The sequence below is a fragment of the Excalfactoria chinensis genome, chromosome 1, assembly GCF_039878825.1.
Source record: "Excalfactoria chinensis isolate bCotChi1 chromosome 1, bCotChi1.hap2, whole genome shotgun sequence".
Classification (NCBI taxonomy): Eukaryota; Metazoa; Chordata; class Aves; order Galliformes; family Phasianidae; genus Excalfactoria; species Excalfactoria chinensis.
The window spans coordinates 61,370,289-61,396,437 of record NC_092825.1 but is presented as its reverse complement, the minus strand read 5'-3'; the positions used below and the strand labels follow the sequence as shown (position 1 = coordinate 61,396,437).

The window sequence follows — 26,149 nt, the reverse complement described above, 5'->3', positions numbered from 1 at the left end:
TTCCTCTGAAGTTCAAAATAACCAAATGGCCTTTTTAAAAATATTCAATGTGACTTTTTTTTTTAATAAATTCAATATTACTATTTTAGACATCTGGACAAACCCTACTAACTCATCATTTGAGCATTAAAGCAGAATGCCTTCACATTTTCTATCTGCATCTGCAACGTTCTAATGAATAGAGGATATTCTGCCAAAAGAACAGTCAATATGAATTCCAAATGATGACTGAATTTGCTTGGTTTTGCCTTCCAGATTTCAACAATATGTTACTCTATTATGAGTCACATTAAGTGGACTTAACTCCGTAACGAGTTTTGAAAGTTAGCTGGTAGAACAAGCATGAGGGTTCCATTTTATTATTACTTCTCCCCCTCAGCCCTCCCCCCCCCCCTTTTTTTTTTAAAGCAAAGAACAGAACCCTGAAACAAATTTCTGTACTGCCATTTGATGTTGCTGCTGGAAGCATTCACCCTGTGAGCAAACCTTGCGTGTCTGATCTTAAACATTAAGAGCACACCCACTAGAATCAGTATGTGAAAGCAGCTGGTACCATACCCACACAGTCTTGCAGTTATGGAGGATTGCTGTCAGCAATTATTTTGCTTAAAATCTCCCACACATTTGAGCTCATTTTCCCATTTGTTCTTTCACTGTGCCTAACACTTTTTATTTGTTCATCTACATAACAAACTAAGAGCTCTTTTGGTATGTCTACAAGTAACTTTCAATGCCTTCTACAGCAGCAACTAGCAGTTCAAAAGTTTAAGTGCCAGTGCAGTGCCACAGCACAATAACTATTCAACTGTTTATTTAAAACAGCCAAATTTAAGACAATTCCCTCTTGGCTTGCCAAAGAGTTACCAGCATCAGTTTTCTAACTCAGTCTGTTCCTCTGGTTCCATCTGTCTGCATGTTCTGAAAGCCTAGAAGCTTAAGTTGCTGAACTTAAGACAGGAGCTCTACAAAACAACAATACACCTGATTTTCCACCCATTTTTAAAAAGCTGCAAAAATTATACAAGTACAGAGCTAAAGAATGTTTATATTTGTCTTTCAACTCTAGATATAAAAATAATACACAAATGTGAACATACTAAGTGTCTTCAGAGAAATGATTACGTGCTCTGAGAACACCTGTATTAAATGAATGCCTACAACAACAAAAAGATTGAAGAAATTGCTTATAGAAGTCTGGTTCTTGCTAAGAGAAAACTTCCAGTAACACAGAAGCAAAAAACTTCAGGTACTAAGAAGAGCAATGTTAACTTCAAAATGTCTAACAGCAGGCCATAGGCAGCCAGTGAAGTTCCCAGACCAGAAATACATCCCAGAAGACCAGCCTCTCTGCTCCTCTTGACAAGAACAAATTTGGGAAACAGCGCTTACCAAAATTATGATTAAAGAACTATACAGCTTTGCAAACATATCTGATTACAGACTGAGAACTAGCTGCAGTGCTGAATGCCTCATTTAACAGACATGCTTTGGAGGTTACCTTGGGAAAGAATATTTTCTAAATGAATCAGTGACGACTGCTTCAAAAATACAAATCCAATCCATCCAGTATCAAAAACTTTGGAACGGGGAGGAAATAAAACAGAAAAACAAATAAATTCTTGGGCTAAAGAGGAACTGAGGTCCAGAGTTCCATCCCAAAGATCTAGAGTATTATTTTTGCATTAGTCTAGCAGATAAGTAAGATGTAAACTATCTCCTACTTAGTAAATGTATATATGCTACTAGGAAGTTGTCCCATATATAAGCAAATGCACTTTTTCCGTGACATCTCTACTGCAGTATTCAGGGGTTCACACTAAACCACACACACAGAAACTACAGGAGGAACTTACAAAAATATGAAACAATTGCCTCTGCAATTTATAAAAGGGTTCATTTCAGAGATAAATGAACCACACAGTTATATAGTTTATGTGCATATGTGGACAAGGCAGGTAAACTCACAAAGAGCTTTTAAAATGGAAGCACAGCAGCTCATTCACAGCAGGACACAGCTTTTAAATCAAAGGACAGCATTACAGGCATCACAAAAACAGGGAATTAAACCCACAGTGGGTAACTACATAAAATGAATTTATTCGCAGACAAAAGGTAGGCAAGACAGGAACATAACCTTCAACTGAGCAGACCTGCAAAAGGCAGCTTTAGACTGCAGTCAAATCCCAACTGCTTTCTAATTTAATATTTTTGTCCCTTCTTTTGACTAGAGATGAAGGAACACAGTGCCTTGTCATATATTTATTAATCTCCTACCTTCATTAGACAATTACAGTTTGCTCATAACTTTACAAAAGTGCATTTCCTCTGCATTTTATCATCACCTCCATAGCTAACATCCTTTGCCTTTCTTAAAACCACTCTGAACAGTTCTTCAGACAACAGCACCAAGCTCTGTCACTTCTACTGCCTTCTAAGTAAACCCCTCACAAATTCTGGCATTTGTTTATTAACAAAAGCGTGAATGCCTTGGCATTTTTCACTGAGTCCTCTCAACTGATACTGATTCCTTCCTACAAGCTAGAGCTCCAGTGTGACCTTATAAAGCAACAATTTTTTTTTTTTATTTTTTAATTTAGGTGTGTTTTTTTTTAATTTAGATAATCAAGAACGAGGCCTTCAGTACAACTCTAACTTGAAAAACTTTGGCTTCTGCTAGAAATCTAAGGAATTACTATTACAAGAACAGCAAAATGCAAAAACATTTTGGTTTTGAACTGATGTAAAACAAAGCAACAGCTGATCCATCGTGTTATTTCTTAAGTGATTTTCTATCAGACAGATTTCAAAAGCTTGAAAAAGTAAGGAATCAAGTGAAGAAAGGAGTCTAGTTAACTAACAGGTTATCACAATCACATCACGTGGGCTCGGAGGACTACATTCAGGGGGGAACAAAAGAATTTTACTAAGTTCACAACACAATAATCCTACACCCAAAGCTCCCAGGAACAGAGTGGAAAATATAAAGACAAAATACAAACAGAAACACTGAAGACAACGGTAGGAAAAAAAAAACAAAAGGAAATGACACACATTGAGCCACAACAATAAACTACTGCAGTTCTAGCCTATGTTTTATTCTTTCCCCAAGTGTGACCAGGGGAAACTAGCTGGGGAAATAATCCACACTTAACACAAGATGTTTATTATCAGAACCAACTGTTTGAAATTGCAGGGCTTTAAAGGGCTTTAAAAGAGGCTAGCCAAAAAAAAAAATAAAAAACCCAAAACCTGAGATATTAATTTTACTCACTTGGCTGGATAACACTCCCAAGACTCAAGTACTCTTTTTTTTTTCCTGAGGTACACTATCTACTTTTAAACTCGCTGTCTCTTAATTGAGTTTCTTTGATCTATAACAAGCAAGTACACAAACTAACCTACCATAAGACTCGTAAGACAGAAACCTGCCACTGCACTTTAAAGCACATCCCCAGTTCTAAAATGAGAAGAAAGAAGGTACAAGTTTCCCCCAATTACTCATTTTCAAGTTTGATTCAAAGATTTGCAGTTACAATCAGATCAGTTACTGGAACAATCATATTTGAAAGCTTCTTTCAGAGATCTATGATCCTTATGCTAGCTTCCAAGAGCGTGCTAACTTAGTTCCTTTGAACAAAGGATACAATAAACTCAAGAACAGAATTTACTCCCTGCCATTCACTCTGTACGAAACATTCAGACTAAACTAAGCAGTTTGGAAGGGAAATATATATATATATATTTATTTTTTTTTTTAAAAAGAAAAAAGCACTTTCACCTGCACTGAACTATTTTCACCCTCTGCGTTTTGAGTATAGTTTTCTGTCATAGCTACTATAACAAGCTGTGCAGAAGCAGTAACTTCTGAGAGAGGTCACTGTAACAGGAAAGTATTTTTTTTGTAATAAAACTGCCCTAAAATTTAAAAAAGAGTAGATGATGTTATGCAAGAAGGCAGAAAACAGAAGCAGAGAAGCAGTGACTAAAACTTGATGGGCTTGGGCAAGGAAGGGGAAGGAAGGTATAAAATGCTACCTAGATGTAATAAAAAATACCCTCGTTCATTTTTCAAACCCTAGATGGAAGAACTTCAATCTGAAGTAGCGTGGGTGAGACTTACCATCAAGTGATCCAGGACTGACAGCTATGAACTGCCCCAACTGTATCCATAAGAGCATGAAGCAACTCATTAATAACGGATTGGTGGATATGGGAATGATAAACATTACTATACCTAGAATTGCAGGTACAGATTAGGGGAAGAAAGAAAGAGAAAGTTAGAAAATACTACGCAGGTAACACAGTCAGCTCAATGGTCCTGCATTCCTGACTCCCTTATCATTCTCAGAGAAGTTAACCACACACAGATACACTGACTGTTTCAACTGAATATTGTTAACAAAAATAGCTCATTCAAGCACAGAATGCACACCGTCAGGCACCATCCAAAGTGTGAAGCATGAGGCAAAGCAGCTCGCTGTTACACCATAAACAGCTCAACTTGGAAAAGCACAAGTAACTGAGCACAAGCATTATTTTAGTTCAGATTACCCTACTGTTCACAGGTTTAAAAGAACAGGGACAGAGAAGCAGTACCTTCAATTGTGTTTTATAACAGAACAGAATCTTTGGGTCATGTCAAAGACAAGTTTATCTCACTTGATAAGTTTTAACAAATCCTCCTGTGACAGCATTTTTCAATTAATACGTTATATAAAGAAAAATAAAGAGATTTCTCATAAAATAAAGGATAATATACCTTGCTATGAATCTTACCTTGAAAGGTTTGTCCCCACTGTGTGTCAGCATATGCCTCTGCAACCAACTTTGACTTGTTGAAGGTGTATTATATACTTTGCAACCTTTCCACAAGCAAACAAACACCTGATAAAGTAAAAACGTGGTCAGTTTACACAAGTCAAAGAAAACAGTAAAAAGAATTAATTAGCAAAGAAGCCCGCTTAAATCATTTTCAATCAAGCATTTATTCTGCAACGCACTTCTCATCTCACCAAGGCAAAAACAACTAAAACCACAAGTAGTCAAAAATAAAACATAAAAAGCCAGGCAATCCTGTAGTTAAATACAATCAAGAGCCACAGCTTGTGCTTGCCCTGTGTATCAGTATCACCCAAGCACTGAGATGTAGAATTTTTGTATGATGAAATTCATGTTTTCTGGATAGCAAAAATATAAAGGATAAAATGATTTCATCTCATAAACAAGAAATAACTGCTTTCTTAAAGAATGAAAAGTTAAAGCCTTAAATAAAACCCAGTTGTTTAAATATAAGTTTCATACTACAGAATACTGGATAACCCTAGTTAAGGTTTTAAGCTCACCTCCTGATGAATAAAGTTAAAATCTTCCATAGGATTCAAAATCTATGGGTGTTTAGCTATTTCCATGTACAGATTAGTCACACGCACAATAGTGCATTAAAGGGAGTAGAACTTACTCATGCTGCTTTTCTCTCTCCTCTCATTGTGTCTATCTATAACCTAGAGAATAAAAAAGCTCAATGAACTTGGCTTTCATCAGAAATTCCTCAACAAGCCTGTGTGTGAAGGGAGGTACAGCCCTAATTTTTAGCAGCAGAATACAGTCCCCAGGACTAGCATTGTCCAAAATACTTTCAGAATACCTTTCAGAACTGCAAGCAGCTAATTGGATTTGAGTTTCTTGTTCTCTTTCAGAGATTAAAAAAACTGAACCTTCAAAAGACTGTACTTCCAAAACAAAAGAATAGCCAGAGGAGTGCTATGTGCTTGCTATATAGCATACAGACACCCCAGCTTACTAATGCAAAGCTGGAAAACCTTGTACGCCTATGTGACTGATCAAGGTCTACTGACACATGAGGCCTAATGTGTTCTGATGCTTTGGTGTCTGCTGCTTCTCTGTTTTAAAGTCTTCCGGGAGCCACTGATTTCTGATTTCAGATTTCTGGTAACAAAACACTTCATTAATTGCCCCAGTGTCTCCATCATCAACTGCAGAGCACTCAGGAAGGAACTACTATGAAACAACAGGTTGTTGAAACGCAACCTCCTCAGAAAACATGCGCTTGGTTTTACAGCAGCCCACAAGAAACCCCAGCAAGGCTTTTTGGGAACACGTCTGAAGGCTGAATCCAAAATATTTCTAACAAAACATTTCAGGGAGGTAACACTATTATTCCACTAATTTGAAATGAATACCCTGGACATTCATGATTCTATATGGAGAAGAACTGCTATCTTAGTATTAGCTTAGAAAAAAAACACATTACAACCATAAAAGCAACATGATAAGCATGCTTGTAAGTTCCCAGTAAGCATTTACTATTTCTTTCACGTTTATAGTCATTGAGTTGATTAAGTTTTGAAATCCAATGAAAATCCCCAGAAGATGCACCACTTAATCACCTCACCAGCAGATGGCGAACCAATCCTTGGAAGAAAACAGCCAGCATCATTCCCCTGCCAGAGCGTCCAGTGGAGAAACTTTACAACTAATAAATCAGCTCCACCAGGGGGAATAAAAGGAGTGTGAACTGAACACAATAATCAGGCGCACAGCGTTACCTACAGCTGTCTCTCTCAGAAAGATGAATACAGTGACATTTTCTAAGTAAAAATATCCACAAGTCACACCAAACGTAAACACACAAATACAGCATGGAACATTTTTCAGGTTTTTCATTTTCAGTCTCTTTTTAAGGGGTCACGGATGGGACAAAGGTCACCAAAGATGCATTTATATGAAATTCCACAGGATACTGATACATCTCATCCACTTAATTGTTTCATCCAGATACACGTAACACTTTTATAAACCCACAAACAGAATTACAGAAGTCTATCTCATGGGTGACTAAGAAGCTGGCACATTGGTCAGATGATTCTGCCTGGAGTTTGGACTGAAAAAAGTCACTAAATATCAGGATGGAAGTTTAGCCATAACAATTAACATTAGCAAAATGCAGCCAATGAGTCACAGTGACGCAGCTGAAGAAGTGCAGAGTTAATATTACACTACTTAGAGATTATTTAAAACCTTACAATTGTGAGACCTACCAAAACCACACCACTTAACCAGATATTAAACTTAAATACATACTTCAGTTAAAAACAAAACAAACTAGGTGCAGTTACATTGAAGGTGTAAGACCTGCCACCAGTACTACAAACAGAACTGTTTTGCTAAGACTCATACTTCCAAGACAACCAGTCTTACTTCTATCTTATATATATCCACATATATTTTATTAACAACAAGACTCCCATTTGTAAAAATAATCAAGATGTGACTTAACCTGATTTAACACGCAGTAGCACATACACTAGAAGTTACAAGAAAATTAATTCCAAGTATTTCTATAAAAAAAAAACCAACATATCAGGATGCTGAGAAATTACTAGATCTATTAAAATTTCAATAGATTCAATTACTTTATTAAGAACATATTTTCTTACAGCTAGCCATTCAATCAAAACCACAGAATGGAAAAATAGAACGAATTGTTTAAAACACAACAGCTAAATACTCAATACCACATTGCCGAGGGCCTAATCTCTGTTGTCACTGGCTAAAGAACTGATATTTTATAACACAGAATTACTGCTATCATTGAGAAGTGCGATATCAGTAACTAAAGAAGAAAAGAAATAACACCAACCCCTCCTCGCTGACCATCCACATGTATGGAGCGAATATGATCTGCCAGATCCGGGCTGGAGCTGAAGCAAGCGTGGCAGTGGTCCCAACAACAGTTATAAGCAATGCTTTTTGCAGAGGAGGCAGGAACTCCTTGTCCATTCATCATCACCGGAGTTGAACGTCCACTGGAAATTGTGCTGTCTACATCCATAATAGTGCTGCTTATGCTGTAAGAAGAAAATTCGTGTTTGTTACACACTTTGCTTGTTCTGTTAACTTTATGGCACTGTATCAGATTCATTTAGGTCAAAAAGAATATCTTAAAATTATTAATTATGGTTCATCACCTAAAATTAAGCATTCAGCCAGGCAACAGCCACTATCACTCTACTGTATAACTCCTGGACAACAGCAACAGAAGACAGGGCTGGAAAGTTTTACCCCACTCACTAACTTGTCAGAAAATCTTGCGTGGTTGCAGCTACTTCTAAGGCACATCACTCATTCCTCATTTTTTACTCAGGGGACGAGGGGAAAGCATGTGTGGTCAGACCAGAGATGTATCTACACCTACATTCACAACTGATCCTGAAGTTTTACAGGATGTTGAGGACTCCCACACTTAATTCCTTGCTCCGGTAGCATGTCTATCACACACATAGACTAAATTAACCATTTGACCTTGTTTGGGGTTGTTGGTTTGGCAGTTTTTGTGTGGTTTTGTGTGTTGCTTTTTTTTATGAGGGTGGGGGGAGAGGGGCGTGGGGAGGGCTGGGGAAATATGCTTTTGCAAAGCAATTAGCAGCAACTGTGGGAACATATGGACAGCAGGGTCATTTTTATCAGATGGTCTGTTATGTATCACGACATACAGAGCTGAGCATGAAACTGGACTGGAAGAAAAAAAAACTGTGGTGCTCATTCCATATTAATGTAAGAATTATAAAGAATTATAAAGAATTATAGAGGTAGAAGGATGTTGTTCCTGGATAAAAATTAAATAACTACGGACACACCTTTTTTTCTAAACCTAGTAAACAAGCTCATTGCCTTTTAGAACCCTTTACGTTTGTCTTCCATAAAGCCACAGAATCAGAGGACAGCTCATCTTTGAAAGGATCTTGGAGCTAATTAGTCAAATTTCCTGCTCAAATAGGAGCAAGTAAAACCAGATTGCTCAGTACCTTCTACTTTTTAATGGGAAGTTTATGCTACGGTTGTAAACTGTTTTCCCCAAACATCTGATTAACCTCATTGTGGAAAGAGGGAAAAATTTCCTAACATCTCATCAGAATTTCTAGTGTTGCAACTTCAGTCTGTCATCATCTTCAGTTCACAGTTGACATCTCCAGCCCCTCCCTGGCTATACATTCCTTATCAGTAATGAAACCGCAATAACCCTCCCATTCTTATTCTAAAACTGAAGAAACCCAACTTCTCAGTCTCTCCAAGCACAGCATTTACTTCTGCTTTCTAAACAGCCTGGGGGCATTCCACTGGAGGCTTTTCAGTATGTCACTATCTGGGAGGCATCTGTCCAAATGGACAGAGTAATCCAGATGCAGTTTCAAAAGTGCCAGGTAAAGAGGAAGGATTACTTCTGTTGACCTAATAGATACACCTTTTCTAGCACAGTCTAGTATGTGGCAGTGATATTTACCTAAGTGTCTTTACAGTCTTCTGAGTAAAATGCATGGAAAAAATAAAAATCAAATGGCATTACTTTAAAGGAAATATTGCTCCATATTTCTGATGCCATACTCACTAGCGTTCTACAACATATTTTGACAAGGATGAAACAAAAACCGCACCACTAGTCAAAATTAGAGGGTATCACCAGCACATCTGCTCTTCTGCTTTAAAATAATTTCTCAGAATCACAGAACGATTTGGGTTGGAATGGGCCTCAAGGGTCATGAATCTCCAAATCCCCTCCCACAGGCAGGGCCACCAACCTCCGTATTTAATACTAGACCAGGCTGCCCAAGGCCCCATCCAACCTGACCTAGGGAACTCATTTCATCATACTCCTTTTCTCCTTTAACCACTGCTAGCTACCATCTTTTTCCTGATTGCAAAATTGCAATTTCCCTCATTCATATTTCTCCCCTTCTCAACCATAGGCATTTCACTCTGTTTGTCAATATCAAATTTCATGCTTTAGATAACAGACTCCCTTCACAAAGCTTTCCTGTTAGAACGTATCCTGAGCAATTTCCTTAGAAGAAAAAAAAAAGAGAATAATTTCAAAGAGCAAAGTTCCTGAGACCTTGTCAACAGGTTTTTGCTTTTACAGAAGCCTATCAAACATGAATTTGCTAAATATTATACAAATACCATCATCTATTTTTCAATTTCATAAAAAAGACCGACCCTTTACGAGGCATGCCTTCTCCCCACAAAAGACACAATGACTTCTTTCTGCTATGCAACATTTTCCCACGTGCCCCTTATTTATTTTGTTCCCTTTTCTATATCCTGAACACGTACAGCTTTCCACGCCCCACATCTCACCCCATCTTCTTTCTTCTGTACAAGTAGTAGCCTAGGTTCCTTTCATAACACAGACTTGCAGCAATAAAGCCAAGTGGCCAACAGAAGCCTACAGATATCATTTTGAACCTGTTCCATGTTTCTGTCTTTTCTCAAAAGTCTAATTTATCATCACCAGAACTTTCCAAAAACACAACTAGAGCTGTCTTGAAGTTACAGGCCCAACAACGCTAAGAGTCTTTAACTATAAAATACTAGTAACAACTGTTAGCATCCCTCTAGGAAGATACCAAACTTCATACTTTAAAGTCTGTTGCAAGCAATCACATTTTTCCCCCCATGCCAGGTCCATGATAGATGTACCAGGAGACAGACATTTCTACCTTCCTTATTTGATACCTATGCCAAAAGTTATTCTTGAAAGTCAAATCTGCAAAATCAGGTTATGAAAGCAAAAACTACTGACAGTCAGCAGTCTGCCCTTGTGGTTAAGACCACCAATGGTATCCTGGGGTGCATTAAAAAGAGCATGGCCAGCAGGTCGAGGGAGGTGATCTTACTCCCTACTCCACCCAGGCAAGGCCGCATCTGGAGTACTGTGTCCAGTTCTGGGCTCTCCAATTCAAGAAAGACAGGAAACTTCTGAAGAGAGTGCAGTGGAGGACCACAGAGATGATTATTAGGGACCCGGAGCACATCCTCAGGAGGAAAGGCTGAGAGACCTGGGGCTGTTCAGCCTGGAGATGGGCAGGAGTGAAGTGGATAGGGCCAGACTCTTTTTGAAGGTGCCCAGCAACAGAACACAAAAGGTAACGGGCAGAAACTGGAACACAGATGGTTCAATCTGAACATGAGGAAAAACTTCTTTACTGTGAGAGTGAAAGAATATTTAAGAGGCTGCCCAGAGCAGTTGTGGAGTCTCCTTCTCTGGATATATTCAAAAGCTATTTGGACACTTTCCAGTGCAGCCTGTCATTGGGAAGCTGCTTTAGCAGAAGTGTTGTACTGGAAGATCCCTAGAGGTCCCTTCCAATCCCTATGTCTGCGTGATAAAAAAATAAGGTTACTTAGTAACCTGCTGTTCCTCCAACACATCCAAGTTCAAGAGCTATCCTAAAAGTTTTTTGCAAAATCGGCATTCAGAAATAGTTTTGAATGTGTATGAGATGGCACATAGCCTAACTGATTCTGAATACATGACACTGACCCGTGGTTCCAACAGGGAGTTGCTTAATCAAGGACAGCAAAGCACTACAGGTGCCCTATTAATACAACAGCTGCTTCAGATCATTTCAAGCAGATAAATAACCATAACTTCATTATGGTTGACAGGTACTGAAGTATAGAGTTTTATCCATGTTTTAAACAGGAGCTAAAGCTTCCAAGATTTGTACACTCGAGACCATGTTTCCACATCCACTGAAAGCATTAGGACCATTCTCAAAAACCCCACACAAAGGCACTGGCAAACATTTGTCTAAGAAGAGGTATGGACCTGATAACCAGAAGCACAGACCAAAAATGATTATTCAAGCACAGCTCTCTCAAGGGTTCCCTGCTTTTAAAGCCTGGTCTAAAGGGTGAAAATAACAAGAAAGCGCAACCCAGTACAAATTCTGTGAAGGACAAAGTATGGACATCTGCGTACATGTGTTCGGTTTCACCAGTTCACAAGCATGGAATCTGAAGAATTTCTCTAAGCTGTAATACAAAAATTCATTGAGCATCCTATAGCAGGAGACTGCTAAGGAGCTACTTATAACGTAAGTGCAATGCAACAAACACTGACTCTACAATACAAAACCTCAAGTCTCTTAATTTGTACACATCAGGAAATGCAAATTCAAGGATTTCTTCCTTTTTTCTTTTTAATCTTCAAAACTGTATTCTACTTGTAGAAAACTATCCTTACTGCTGAAGAAAAACATTCAAGAGTTGGAACTAGTGATAACGATTCAGCAAAAGATACTATGATAAATAGTTATGTTAATGGCACAAGAAACCAGCAACACTTCGAAAGCTAATCTGACTGTAATAGTTTATGTTTGCCTTGTTTGGCTCTTGCAGTATAAGTGCTTGCTAAAGGCTAACAGATTGCATCCCTGGAGGTATTTAAGTCAGGTGTGGATATGATACTAAGGGACATATTTTAGTGGTGGGACTTGCTAAATCAGGTTGACCATGATGACTTTGAAGGTCTTTTTCAGTCTAGATTATCCTACCATCAAAATTGAGTATTAGAAGAACTGGAACAAAAGAAGGCTGCCCATAACATTTCAAAAGAAGCAGCACATCAAATTTCTTGGAAGTTTATCTTCAAGTGTTACACTGGATTACAGTTCTTCAAGGTATGCAAGACAAAGTAAAAAATGAAAAAGGAACTGAAATCCAGCTTGGTCATAGTAGGTCAGTGCTTCATTTAAAAGAAGTCCTGCCTCTCTTCTAGCTTGCATAACTCAGACATTAAAAGTACAGAAGAATATTGCTGCAACAGGGCCTAAACAGCTTAATTGCTTACAAAACAAAATGATCAGGGTCAGTACTTCAATAATTCATTTATTTATTTATTTTTAAAATTTTTAATCCATCTCACTTAGTGAGTTCTGGATCAGTCAGGAAAGATTGAAGAGAATGAATGAGAGGCAAGCAACATCTTTCCCCTCCGGCATGTTTTGTACAGCAGAAGCACATGCACATGTTGTCTAGTAGGCTGCACATTGAGAAAACATCAAGAAACTTTTCAGATAAAGTTTGCAGATACACTGCTGTTTCAAGATCAAGGAGAAAAATGATGATGAGTTTCATAAACAGAACTGTGGCTGCTGCTGAAGTCTACAAAGATTTAATCGCATCACTTTTTGCTCAGTCTGCTCATTTACCTGCTATTCATTGGGATTTCAGAAAGGGCATGAGAGCAAGGTGTGCACAAGGGTAGAACTGTGCACATTCTGTCTTTCTGCCTAACCCGCTAGAGTCCTGACCTGAAGCTCATCAACCCAGCCCAAACAGGGCTGGACTACACAGCAGCGGCTGTTTATCTTTCAACCCCTGAATAGGGCTTTCCAATCCAATCTGACCTTGGATCATGCTGAGTAGAAAAAGTTCTGTAACAAAAGGGAAAGTAGTAATGGTAAGTACATCTCCTTCTGCTCGGCTTTCTTTTTGCTTTCTCCTTTAATATCCACAGAGCACACAAGTGAGAGAGCAATACAGAGAACAGAGCGAAGTGAAGAAAGAAGACGTTCTGGCAAACTAAAGGTAAAGATATTGAAACAAACTGTAGCTAAAAAAAAAAAAAGAAAACCGTTTTCTTTTTTCCCTCCCCCCCAAGTCCTTTTTCCTCAGCTGCGAGATCTGTTTAAATCCTGACTGCCACTATCAAAGCAGAATGACACTAGTTCAACTTAAGCGCTTGTGGCATTCCCCTATTGCTAGTGACAGACAGGTCTGGGTTTGCTCCCGAGCTGTAAGCAGGCTTCAGCTCTATTGTAACGGACCTATAGACCATAGCCTGATGAAGAACATTAGACATTTGAGTTTCAGAGAGTTCAACTAAGGGGTCATCCCAAACAATAGAGCATCAAAAACAGTCACTGCTGGAGAGAGCCTGCATGCACAATAGCTGTTTTTAAGAAGCATCGTTCAAAAGACTGACTAATTACTAGAATTTAAAACTGTTACAGCAAGCACAACTTAGTCTTCCAGACTGTTTTTCCCTACTTTCATCCTAATCCAAGCACCAGAATGAACCTTAAGTTAAAATCACAGCCCTGAGGGCAAGAACTGAATGCTGTTCCAAATCACCTCCCTACACCAACACCTAACTTTACCAAGCCTGCAAATGCTAGCAAACAATGCCTTCCAGATGTAGCAAGGTAGAACGGAAAGTACTGCATCTTCTCAGAAGAGCTGAACCTTTTCCCTTTATTATGACCAACAACTTAGAAATGAAACTGACATTTAAAGTGTGTTCATTAATCAACGCAATTAACGTAAGCTCAGCTAAAGGAATCATTCCCTCAAAGGCACTGTTGGAGGTCTTATTTTTACGTTTTGGCTAAAAACAATCACGTTGATAACGAAGATGTATTAAGACATTTATTTAAGCATCACTTTCATGTTAAAACGTTCATACCTGCGCAGTCTATGCTGCATGTGAATCAAATGCATCTGATTAATTCAGTCCAAAGTGTATTTTGAAACCACCCTTAGACTGCAACATTAGCAGTAATAGCTAAATAGAGCAGCAATAGATAAAACACATGAAAAAAAAAAATTCTTCTAGCATATTCAATCTCGGATTATTATTCTCCTTTAAGGATCTGAACAAAATTAAGCTACTGTTGGAACTGCGTAAGTACAAGTATTTCCTTTCGAGGAAAAAAAATAAGAATAATCTCCAAATTCATCCCAATTTAAAATGCACAAATTTCAAACCACATAACTCACCACATGCTCACTTGGGCACTAACTGCTGTGTACAGTTAAATGCGAATGAAAATATAATGAGCCTGTGATTTAATGGATTACAAAAAAACGGTGTATTGCACATCATTCCTGACACGCACTTAGCTCTCGGAGTTGATTGATTTCCTCACAACTGCAAGTAATCCCTTCTATTGAATTGGATGAATGAAACGCCCCAATTTTCTTCCCCCTGTTTTGTTTTGTTGTTGTTGTTAATCTTTCAGAACATTAGACAGTAGATGTTTAGAAATAGCATCAACGAAAAAAACAAAAAACAGAAGCAGCAAGAACGGCATAACTGTATTTTCACTTTCCATGAGACCCCATTAGCCACCAGGTACCAAGCACATGCACAAAAGCCCAAGCAATTTACAACTATATTTTTAATGTCTGCTACATATATTCCCCACAGACCTTAACTGAAGTAACCTTCCCTCAGGCAAAACTCAGACCTAACAGATGGGCCTTATACCATGCCCTTGAGGGTCAACAAGCGGTAGTTCTGTCTGATCAACAGGAGCTCATTGCAGAGTTACAGTACCTCCACTGAGAATGCTCAGCGTCCATTCCCCAGATGTTCAGTACAAACGCAAAGGACCCAGATGACTGCAGCTAACATCAGGGGAAATGACTTGACAGTTCCTATAATAAATAACCTTATCTTGCAGCACAATAGTTTTAAAACCAACACAGATTTCAGGGAATATACACTGCAGTATTGCTAAAACCAACACTTCAGAGCAGACATCAAGCCACGCTAAACGTGACTGATTAATCTTCTACAATACATAATGCTGATCAAGTCGTAAAACATCAAATCTACAGAAGATTGCCTCTGACTAGATGAAAGTAGAATTAACATTCCAGAAGCCAAATACTACAAATTTCACTGGAAGTAGGTGAATATTTTAAGGTTAAAAAACACCCTGCTAGTTTCTTTGGCTTCGCTACTAGCCTGTGAAATACCTTTGTCATTTCTACATGAAGCTTCAGCTATTTTGTTCCAATCCATCTTAAAGATGACTGAAGTGGAAGACTCAGAGAAGAAATATATACATATATATATTAAAAAACAAAAAAACTCCACCAGGATAATGGAAACAAAACAACAGACATTTCTTACAACAGCTTCAAGGGTTAAAACCTGGAATTCCAACAGAAAAGCTTTTACAATGTGAAAGACCAAATCACAATTAGGTACTAATCCCAAAACAAAACAAACAGCATCAATCCGGATCATTCAATTACAAATGCCAAATCAAAACAGAACAAAAACTGAAAGGAATAAAATTGAGGTGCTTAGTGACACATCAGAGCTCTACATTATCTTCACACTGCTAGGAAAAGTCAAGAGAGAAAAGGTTCACAAGCTTCCCAACCGTCTATCCCTTTCCAAAACAAGTAGAAGTCCAGGGCACAAAACAGATCACACAGCAGCTTTTCTGCTTTTTTAAAGCCAACAAATTCAGAAGTTATTTATACTGCTTCCTATAGACTTCCCATGTAATCAATATTTAAGTGAAGACAAATCCTCACAAAGCTTGAAAATGAGCAAGTGATCAATCCTGAGCTCCTACCCTTGACAGAAAACTCAAACATCTGTCCTAGGATGTTTTTTTTCCTAACATATCAATCACCTCCAAACACAGGATCAATTCTCCAAGAAACATCACCTGATTAACTCTTATTTCATGTTCTATTCAACAACAGGATCCATAGATCAAAGCTGCTAAAAACTGAAGCAGGAGACAACTTTAGACATACAACTGACCTTAGCACTTCACAACTTAACACCCCAAATTACTAAATTGGCCCTTAGGTCAAAACAAAGAAAGAATAAATTCAAATGGTTTTGCATTAAGATTCAACAGTTGCTGACTCTCAAGGAATATTACGTAAACTTTACCACCAACCTCTTCACAGTGGTTATTCTACCACAACATCAAATACTAAGATTACCAGTATTCAGTAAACATAGTGTTAAGCACAGCTATAGACACGAGTCCAAGCAGATTTAGATTTCCTTGTGTTGTGATCTCCAAATGATTACACTAAGTTAAAAGTGAGATTAAAGCAGCTCACAAAACTAGAGACCACCATGAGCCAGCAGAATGGTGAACCTGAACACTCGCCTGATCTTTTCGGTTCTCCTTGTCTTTGGTGAGTTTGATAAGTTGTTTACACAAGCAACACATATGCTTCTATTACGAAGTCTCTAGAATTATCAATTTAATTCCCCAAATCTAGCGTTTGCGTTCCATAAGCAAATCAGCTCCCCATATTTTAATGGACGCAATTTGACTGCAGCACAGAAACGCCATAAAGCTTTGGAGCTCCTGCAAGTGTATTTTGTTTGCATGCTCTTTCATTTATCCAGCAAGTAATCCAGAGACAATCTTCAAAGCAGACAGAAAACAGAACTACTGCATTTCTAACAAGTTTTTTGTTGTTGTTTTTAATTGTCTTTAAATAGAACACATCCAAAATAATTTCTTGATTGATAATCATCATTTTCTGAATTTAAGAAAACCTACCACCACTAAGAAAAAACTAGTGTATGCACATAAAGCACAACCAAAGCAGAAACAGACTGCAGAACACTAGACGGCTGAAAAAGAGAAGGGTAATCTAGCAACAAGAAACGTGCATGGATAAAAACAAGCCAGAGCTACATGAAGTGTAAGTTCATGACTGTGCTCTAAGTTAGTATCTTCTGTTCACACCTGCTTTAGCAACTCCTATCCATAAAGCCCCCTGATAACCAAACAGCACAACTCCACAGCTGTTCAAGAGACAAGGGAAGAAAAATCTAATCAACACAAAAAAAAAAAAATAGTAGATGTCAGCAAAATTATTTTGTGAAAGTGAAGGGGAATTAACCTAGCAAGTAAGAAATGCATTCTAAAAACACTAAGATAGTAAAGGGAAAGAGTAGTACCTAATGATACAGCATTTTCCAAAAGCACCTTCAGGTTCTTTCTAACTTTAAGTGAAAAGCAACAATAAGGCTTCTTTTTGAAGCAGTAACTAATTTCAGAGTAAAGCTGTTTCTAGATTAGGTGTAAATACCAAGAAAAGGGAACAGTATTGCTAACACTTCATTTTGACAGTATTAGACCAGGAGAAAATAGAAAAGCTCTTCAAGACAGAAATCAAAGGAATTTAAAATAGCAAATACGTAGAGGAAACAAAACACAGCTGAGGAAGTGCGTTATGAATCACCACCTCTCCGGAGCTGCTTCCACTCTCCTGGATCACCTACTTTGATTATCTAGATTGTCAGCCACAGACTATTTGGGCTTAAGCATTTACAGAACAAATTCAGGTTATCTGCATGCCACAGCTCTGGTGATCAACAAATAATAAATACCATGAGGAAACCTGGAATGCAAAATGTCAGGAGAGCGGTACAATGTAGAGCAGATTAAACATGCATGTTTTGTGATATGACAGCAACAACTACATATGCAGAAGCATTACATATATCAAGAAACTGTAAATGGCTCTAGATTAAAGATACAAGTAATACTTTCATTTCTAGGAAACCATTTATTTCCAACTTGATCATCTTCATGGAGAGTCAGGAAACAGCAACAAGTGGTCTGTAATTTAAATCTTTACTGAAACACATTCAGTAGTTAAAAGAGCTTTTTTTAAAGCATGCTTTCCACTTTTGAGAACCATGTTTAATACTACATCTAGTCAGTAGTGAAGTTAAAAGCCTTCAGGTAAGACGTCAAAGAACTGCCACCATTTGTCACCAGTACTGCCTCATTCTCCCAACCTCATGATGGCTACTCCCACCCCAACCACTGAGAAAACAAGCAGACATCAAAACAAACGGAGAAAGAAAGAAAGAGACCAAAACTCCCTATTTCAGTTATCCCTCCCGTGACAGGTTAGGTTTGTCTTAGAGAAAGACACAGTCAGACACAACAGCCTTCTGTGAAGCACCAACTTCACACTTCACAGAAGAGCCGTTAACTCTCAAGCAGTAATCAAGCATCGAAAGCAGAGAAACTAGAGAAGCAGAACTCCAGTAACAGATTCAGTTTGTAATAGAAAGATCTGGAGGTGTGATTTTGTTCTGCTGGATGCTGAATGAAGCACCACTTGTATAATTCATCTAAGCTACAGTTTGGCATTCAAGTCAGCCTCAGGAAATCTACCTGTGATGTGACAAAAGTAGTTCTGTTTGAAACGAAAAAAATGCACTTAGAATTCTCTGCTTACTGCTGATACTGAAATTGTTTTCCTTGGGCTTTAAGATCTTTTCTATTTGGAGCCTGAGTTACGAATACAATAAACTGTAACAATCAAAATAAGGACTTTACTGCAGTTTTACAGGGAAAACTGGTAATTTGCACAAGGTGCCACATGGAACAACATTAACAATAAGTAGAGACTCTATGCTGTACCCTTACTAAAGTACACTTAAAAATGAAAGAGCAACTATACGTGGTGCATCCACAACTACAGGACTTCAACGATGGTATCAAACCTTTCGCTTTTATATCACTATCACAGAACTCTGCATATGCCATCGGTAACACTCCATTAAAGAAAGCATCCATTAAAACCAATCACCTGAAGTAGTTTCGGAGAAGATATTTAAGACCTTACATTCTATCAGAGAACTGCAGAGTAAAGAAAAAAGGGAGGGGAGGGTGGGGGGGAATAAAGCAACACCACACCTTGACTGAGAGGCTGCGCATTTCTTTCCTCAATTTCTTTCCTCTTTCCTTTTTACTTGTGCAAAATCACAACGTGAGAAAGGGAAACTCTGCTTTAACACACCACAAAACGAATGACAGATAGCAGGCATAGTAACTAAATGTTTACACTTCACTTTCTAAGACAGAAATATCTAAACACATCCATTTTCTAAGCACGAACAACTTTGGACACCAGGCATACAAAGTGATAAAAATGAACCAGTCATATTAAAAAAAACCTGCAACTTTCAGAGTTTTCTACAACTGGCACTTAAAAAAAAAATACAAAACAGCAAATACTTGCTGTTTGCACAAGGAAGTTCCTTGCTCTCCCCTGCTGAACGAGTTAGCAGCGTTTATGTTCCCATCTATTTCAAGGATTCCCCACAGTTATTTGCCTCCTCTATGGCAGATACTGACTCCTCACTTCCTGCAGGTTTAGATCTCACAGTTTCCTCAAGTTGTTACACATAATTCATCTCCAAACATAACAAGAAATTCTGCATGCATCTCACTTTTCTCCCCTTGCTGGAAATCCCTCCAACGTTGCATCCTCTCCCTTCTAAGTCACATCCACACTTTTCACCCCGTAGCAAATTCCTCTACCGTTGCCACACCTCAACCATGCTTAGACTTATTCCCATACTGCTCTCTTCCACGTCAGCTCTGTATATTGCTCATTCTCCCACTGCTGTTATCTAATTGAATAGCATTTTGGCTTCACTATTAAAAAAGGGTGTAAGTATATTAAAGCTATTGGAAAGACGCACAGATCTGAGTAACAGTGGCTACACTGGAATATTTTTAATGCATCACCCAGAAAGTCAGCTTAACCAATGAATGAGTAACTCCAGAAATGAATTATGTCACATCGTTGCCAAATGGTCGCTCAGGCCGCATTCAATGCACAGCTTAAGTGGGCAGTGGAGAGAATAAAGCACTGCAGTTCCTTCCACCACTACTGCTGGGAAATTCCCTTTAGTTGCTCACCAACCAAAACCTATATTCAAAAGTTACCGGGCTTTATGGTGTCATAAAATTAAACAAAATATACAGACTTGTGTAGATGTGCAAATCAAGCACAAATACCACCTATCTCATACAACAAATGGGAAAATATTTTTCTCAAGTTCTGTGAAGGGTATTTAAATAATACTACAACAGTTCATTATAGCAACATCTTTCATCTAGTCCACAAAAAGGCCTCATGTTAACCACTCAATTATATCAAGCAATGTCTCTAGTAATAAAGATAGTACCTGTTGAATATACCTAGGCTGCTTTGTCTTTCCATCAAAAGCAATTTTCTGCGCTGCTTGAACAGAACAATTACAGAAACAGGAGTTTTATTTTGCAATTTGAAAGCAAATAACCTCAACAAGTACAGACACAACACAAATACTCAGCAGCATTTTGGAGTCTCGGGTCTTCACAGCCCACTGTAACACACCAGCATTACGTACACTTAAGAAAAAAAAAAAAAAAACCCAAAAAACTAATGACTTATACACCTTGCCACGTTAATGAATGATTCTTCATTTCCTGGATAGGAACATGTGAGACTATGCAGCAGAGAGGCCTAAAGCACTTTCTAATCTGGTCACACGGATACATGAAGCATACCTATTAGTACCATATGCCTTCCTGATTATATTTCAGTTTTACTGCTCTGCCTCCATAAATATCACCCTTACCATTCACGTGTGGCTGCCTAGCCAGCCCTGAATATTATTCACTTCTGAAGGTTTACAGACACTGTTACATAAGAATCATATTTAGATCGTTAAAGTACTAATATTTTAAGATCAATCTATGTATCAAAAGCATGAAGAAACTTTCATTTTAAATAAAAGAAACCTAAGGTTAGATTCTGGATTTTTCAAGTCTAAGTTTCTTACCAGCCAACATGTTTAGTTTCACTCTGCCTCATTCCATTCCAGAAAATGAACAAACCCACAGATACCAAGTTTTATTATTAAAAAACCCACCTTCTTGAAAAGGCTATTTTCAAGATCAAGTAAAGAGCTGCTCACTTCCTAAATGGAAACAGACTAATAGCATTTCTAGAAGTATTCTACAAGTCCAATGTTCAGTTAGGTTTCCTTGAATAGTATTTCAATAAGTTTTCTTAGAAAGTCAAGGCTTCAGCCGTCACGCTGACAGTTCCTCTCAGTAATTGACTTCATTGGTGAAGAACAACAGAGGTGATAAAACCTCAAAGTGTCTGCCCTGTGAAAAAGATGAACAATACTCAGGGCTGTGACCGATGACAAGATGGGTCCAGCAACAACTAGTTATGTTTGGCCTACCAGCCGGTCAGGTCAGTGAGCACCTGGCAACCTGGGCACTGGTCAGCAAAATAGCTTGTGCATACCCCTGGCTGCAATGTACTCTCTTCCAGTGCTTCTTCCTTGGTCATTAAGATGATGGAGCAAAGGATAAGCTCCTAAAAAAGGCTGAAGATTGTGTAAGAACAAAAGACCAGAGGTAACCTCTAGGCAACGGAAGAGAAATAAAAGGCAAATTCACCAGGGTGGGAAAAAAAGAACAACCACTTCATACAGCTTCATAAGCTCAGTAATTTCTTCAATACATTTCATTAGAATTGTAATCAAACGAAATCTGAGAAAATTTCAGTGAAATTTCAGCTTTAATTACACAACCATAATAAACTTACTGCTAAATAAAATACTGCACTGATTTCAGTGATCTAATGTTAAGTATTTCTAAGTAAATATCACAGTTCAGCAATAATGCACCACTGAGCTGCAAGCACGCCCTCACTGCATTCATATCAGTTGATTTATACTCAAATCCACGCATACGTGTAGGCCTAGTTTTGCAGCCCAGTGATGAACTCAGCTGTTTCTGTAATTAACCGAATCATTACTCTCGATTTTAAAGACACATTAAATGTTTCTCAGCATTGTAGGAAGGCGTCCTGCTCCAGAGAACTGAGCAGAAAGGCATCCATCCTTTCAACACTAGAAAGGCTAGAGAAAGGCATAGGAAAATTACCAGCATTCACACACTGGTATTAGTCTTTATCTGGAGGATCGCTGAACCTGAATGCAGATTCTTATCAGTGAGACGGCAGATATGAGCTCACTCAAAAGCAGTGGACAAGCTTTAGCACAGCAGTGGGAACACAGCTCCAATCCCAGGAATAAAATGCAACGGGTATCTGCAGTCATTCCAGACTTTGCACTGAACTCTCATTACTAATCCTGCTGAGCAGAAAACACCACCTGGTTGTTCTAAATACCAGTGTGGGGTTGGCTTTTTTTGTTTCTGTTCTTGGGTCATTTCTTTTTTGGGGGGATGGGGGAAGGTGTGGAGAGAGGAGCGTAACCTGTTAGAAATGCAGTACCAAGTGAACTTGCATTTAAAAATAGCTGACCAAAATTCAGCTCAGGTTTTAGGCATTCAACATCAGATTTATTTTTTGTTTTGTTTCAAGTACCTACAGATTTCCTACTGTCATGCTCCAAATTATTTATTCTCTTTGATTAGCAGATCTCTCAAAACAGAATCAAAGCATTAGTATTAGAAGTAGCTGAACAGTAGTCATGTCTTGATTGCATGCAAGATTCTCATGCTCAAATGTCACATCTGCAGTTTACATCATAGTTCACAACACTAAACCAAAACGAGACAGACAATACATTGAAATCAGACAACGATAAAGATTGTACTGAAAGAGGAATTCGATCACTTAAGGAATTCCAGGCCCTCACCACACCCTCTTATTTATTCAGATTTGCTAAAGAGGAAACAAGAAAAAAATCCCAAGCCTCAGGGCGTAATCTGAATGTTAGCAAACCTGCCTACAACAGGAGAATCGCTGCTGAGTTCACCTTTCTAACACCTTCCTCTTGTTTAACCAGAGAACAAGAACTCAAGCACAGCAGATCATTTCTTCAATCAGAGGTAATTTTACAACACAACAGTCCACAAGACAAGACAATGTCAACTTCCTTAGGTCTTCAGTGACAAAACTGAAGTCTCCATTCAGGACACAGGCAGAAAGTAGACATCGGAGTGCTGTACAAGATACTGTTTTATAGAGAACATCACTGAGCAGATATCAATCTGTCATAGTTACATTCTGTAAATCTGACCTGTTCCCAGGTTCTCCCAGGTACTCTGCCATCCCATTGAGCACACTCTTTAGGCTTTTCCATGCCTCCCTTACCATAGGCAACTGCCTGCCTAGCTGATCACCCTAAGGACGCACATCATGTTCCAGCTGGCTTCTAAGGGGCAGCAATCATTTCCACTGATAGGCCAAGGGACCTGTTGGACTATGTGTGGCATCACTGTTTTTGCTGTCTACCCCAATGCAGCAAGGAATGTCATCAAAACGAGTTTTTCCTATCACCAGAAATAACAAATGGCACTTTGAGTGGCGTGGTTCTTTTCCTACTCAACTCAAGCAGCAGGCTATGAAATTACCATACAGAATTGCCTCTCGGCATCTCTACGTTTTCAGCATGGACACTGAAGACAAAATCTTTACAAGATTAAAACCAAAAACACAGTCCTAATTTAAAACTTCCGAACACAAAAGGCCCCCACTCCTGCAACTGCCTCTGCTCCAAAGGTACTGGAAAGGAGCAGTGAAGAGCACACACGCAGATTTGATTGTGCCACTATAACAGGAGGAGCCTGCAAACAATGACAGAGAAAGAAACTAGTACAGCAGGTCTGAAGTGTGTGAGCAAGACGTAATGGGGCTGCACTGTCAGAAAACCCCTGCAACTGATTCCTGTTATTTCCTTAACCTACAAATTGAGAGAGACTCACAAGAGATCAAGCTGCAGCACAGAGTTTGATTTGGTAGAAAACAAGAAGTGTCGACCCTAAACCTCAACCACATACCTGTTGTTTCCCCAGAAATCTACTCCCATACTTAAGTTATTTCATGTAAAAATCCACGTGAAAACAAAGAAGGAAAGCAAAAGAAAAACTCACTACCTTCTTATCTCACAGCAAGTCTGAAGGAACGAAAAAAAATCCCCCAAGTCCTCAAGTCTTGGAAGTCAGGAAGAAATCAAAAGCATGGATTTAAAATTCTTTCTTAATTTTTCCTAAGGCTTTCAGACCCACCGCATGGTTTGGGGAACTGACTCACGAGGGTTTCGTTTAACACGTGAGGCTGGACCTCGAAATGCCACGCTCCTGCAACACGGGCGTTTCCCCATCTACTCAGATTTAACCTAACATATCAACAAAGCACGTACCTGTACCAAAACAGATAATCTTCACGTTCAATAGCAAAACTATCTTCAGAAAAGTAACAATTATTATTTTTCGTACTAACTATGGCAAAGCCCAAGGCTTTCTTAAAGCCAAAACCTGAAAAGGAAAAAAGAAGTTTCTAAAACTATTCTGAAGCACTTACCAGTAAAGGAACGGACAAATTCCACTCTTACATCCCCTTTCTTCCCCCATCCTATTTTCCATTAGGCTGTATTACACATGCCCAAGAAAACCACTAGGCAAGCCTTGCTCCTAGAAGTGCCCAACCTCCGGGCTAAACGCGAACTGGGCTGTGCCGTCCCTCGAGCCTCAAGCTGGCGCCTCGGCGAAACGGGACGTGTCCCTTTTGCGTACAGACCCTACAGAAATCATCTGCATTTGACATTAAACCATCCATCCAAAAATGACTAAGTCTCACACGGCTGGGCTCGGCTTCATCCACAACACGCTCAGCCCCGGCGAAGGGCTGTTCCCTCGCTCCTTTCAGCAAGGTGGGATTTTTCCCTTGTGTTCGGCGGTTACCTCCGCTCGTTGCCCGCAGCACGTACACCCGCGGAACCTCAGGTACGGCGTGACCACGGAACAGCGCCCGGCCCCGAGCCGCAGGCACGGTACAACGCCAAAGAATCCCAGCGGCATCCCTCCGGAACCACGCCGGAACCGGAGCGGCCCCAGGGCGCGGCGCGGCCGAAAGCCCCCGCCCGGATCACGCAGCCCCCCATCCGCCGGCCTGACAGCCCCGCGGCCCTCGGGCGGGGCGAGGCCCCCAGGACATGGCGCCCGCGGGCCTCCCGCACCGGGCACTGACCTGTCCTCCGAGTCCATGCGGCTCAGCGGTTCCCCGTCCGAGGACATCTCCAGGCTGCCCCGCCGCCCCCCCGACGTGGCGCTGCAGCTGCTGCTGCCGCTGCTGCCGCCGCCGCCGCCGGTGCCGTAGCCCTCGTCGCCGCCGCTGGACACGCTGCTGGAGCTGCTCCCGCCGCCGCCGCCGCGGCCCAGCCCGCCCTCCTGGCCGCCCCGCGGGCCCTTGGGCTCCTCCTTGGCGTCGGCCTCGCTGCTGCCGCCGGGGCTGAGCGAGCGGGTCTCGTCGCTGCAGCAGCCGCTGCTCGTGCTGCTGCTGCCCACCAGGCTGCTCTCCTCCTCCTCGCCGCCCTCCTCCTCCTCTTCCTCCTCCTCCTCGTCTTCGTCCTCCCCGTCCCCGGCCTGGCTGGCGCTCTCCGGGCTGGGCTCCGACATGCTCTCCGCCTCGCCGTTCAGCAGCAGCAGCGACTCCGTCTCCGCCGCCGAGGACGGAGGCGACGACGAGGAGCCGACCCCGGCGACGGCCGCGGCTGCCGCGACCGCCGCCTCCTCCTCTTCCTCAGCCGCGGCGGCCGCCGCCTCGCCGGGAAGCAGCCCCTCCGGCTCCGCCATGTCGCTGCGAGCGGCCGCCATGGCGCCTGCGAGTCGCTGCGAGCCGAGCCGAACGGGGCCGAGCCGAGCCGAGCCGAGCCGGGCCGGGCGCGCGGTGGCGGCGGCGTGCGCGCGGCCGGTACGCGCGTGCCCCGGTTTGTGTGTGCGCGCGGCCGCGC

General features: G+C 40.3%; 1 protein-coding gene across 2 annotated transcripts in view; it reads right to left on the bottom strand.

The window, feature by feature from the left end:
* AEBP2 (AE binding protein 2) overlaps window positions 1–26,149 on the bottom strand; it is a 49,693-nt gene extending 23,544 nt beyond the window's left edge. For both annotated transcript variants that reach the window (XM_072361422.1, XM_072361421.1), the window contains exons 1-3: window positions 25,387–26,149; window positions 7,661–7,868; window positions 4,777–4,884 (exon numbers count right to left, since the gene is read on the bottom strand). In XM_072361422.1, the coding sequence (XP_072217523.1) occupies window positions 4,777–4,884; window positions 7,661–7,868; window positions 25,387–26,012 (942 nt within the window). In that variant the 5' untranslated portion in view covers window positions 26,013–26,149. The remainder of the gene's footprint in view (window positions 1–4,776; window positions 4,885–7,660; window positions 7,869–25,386) is intronic.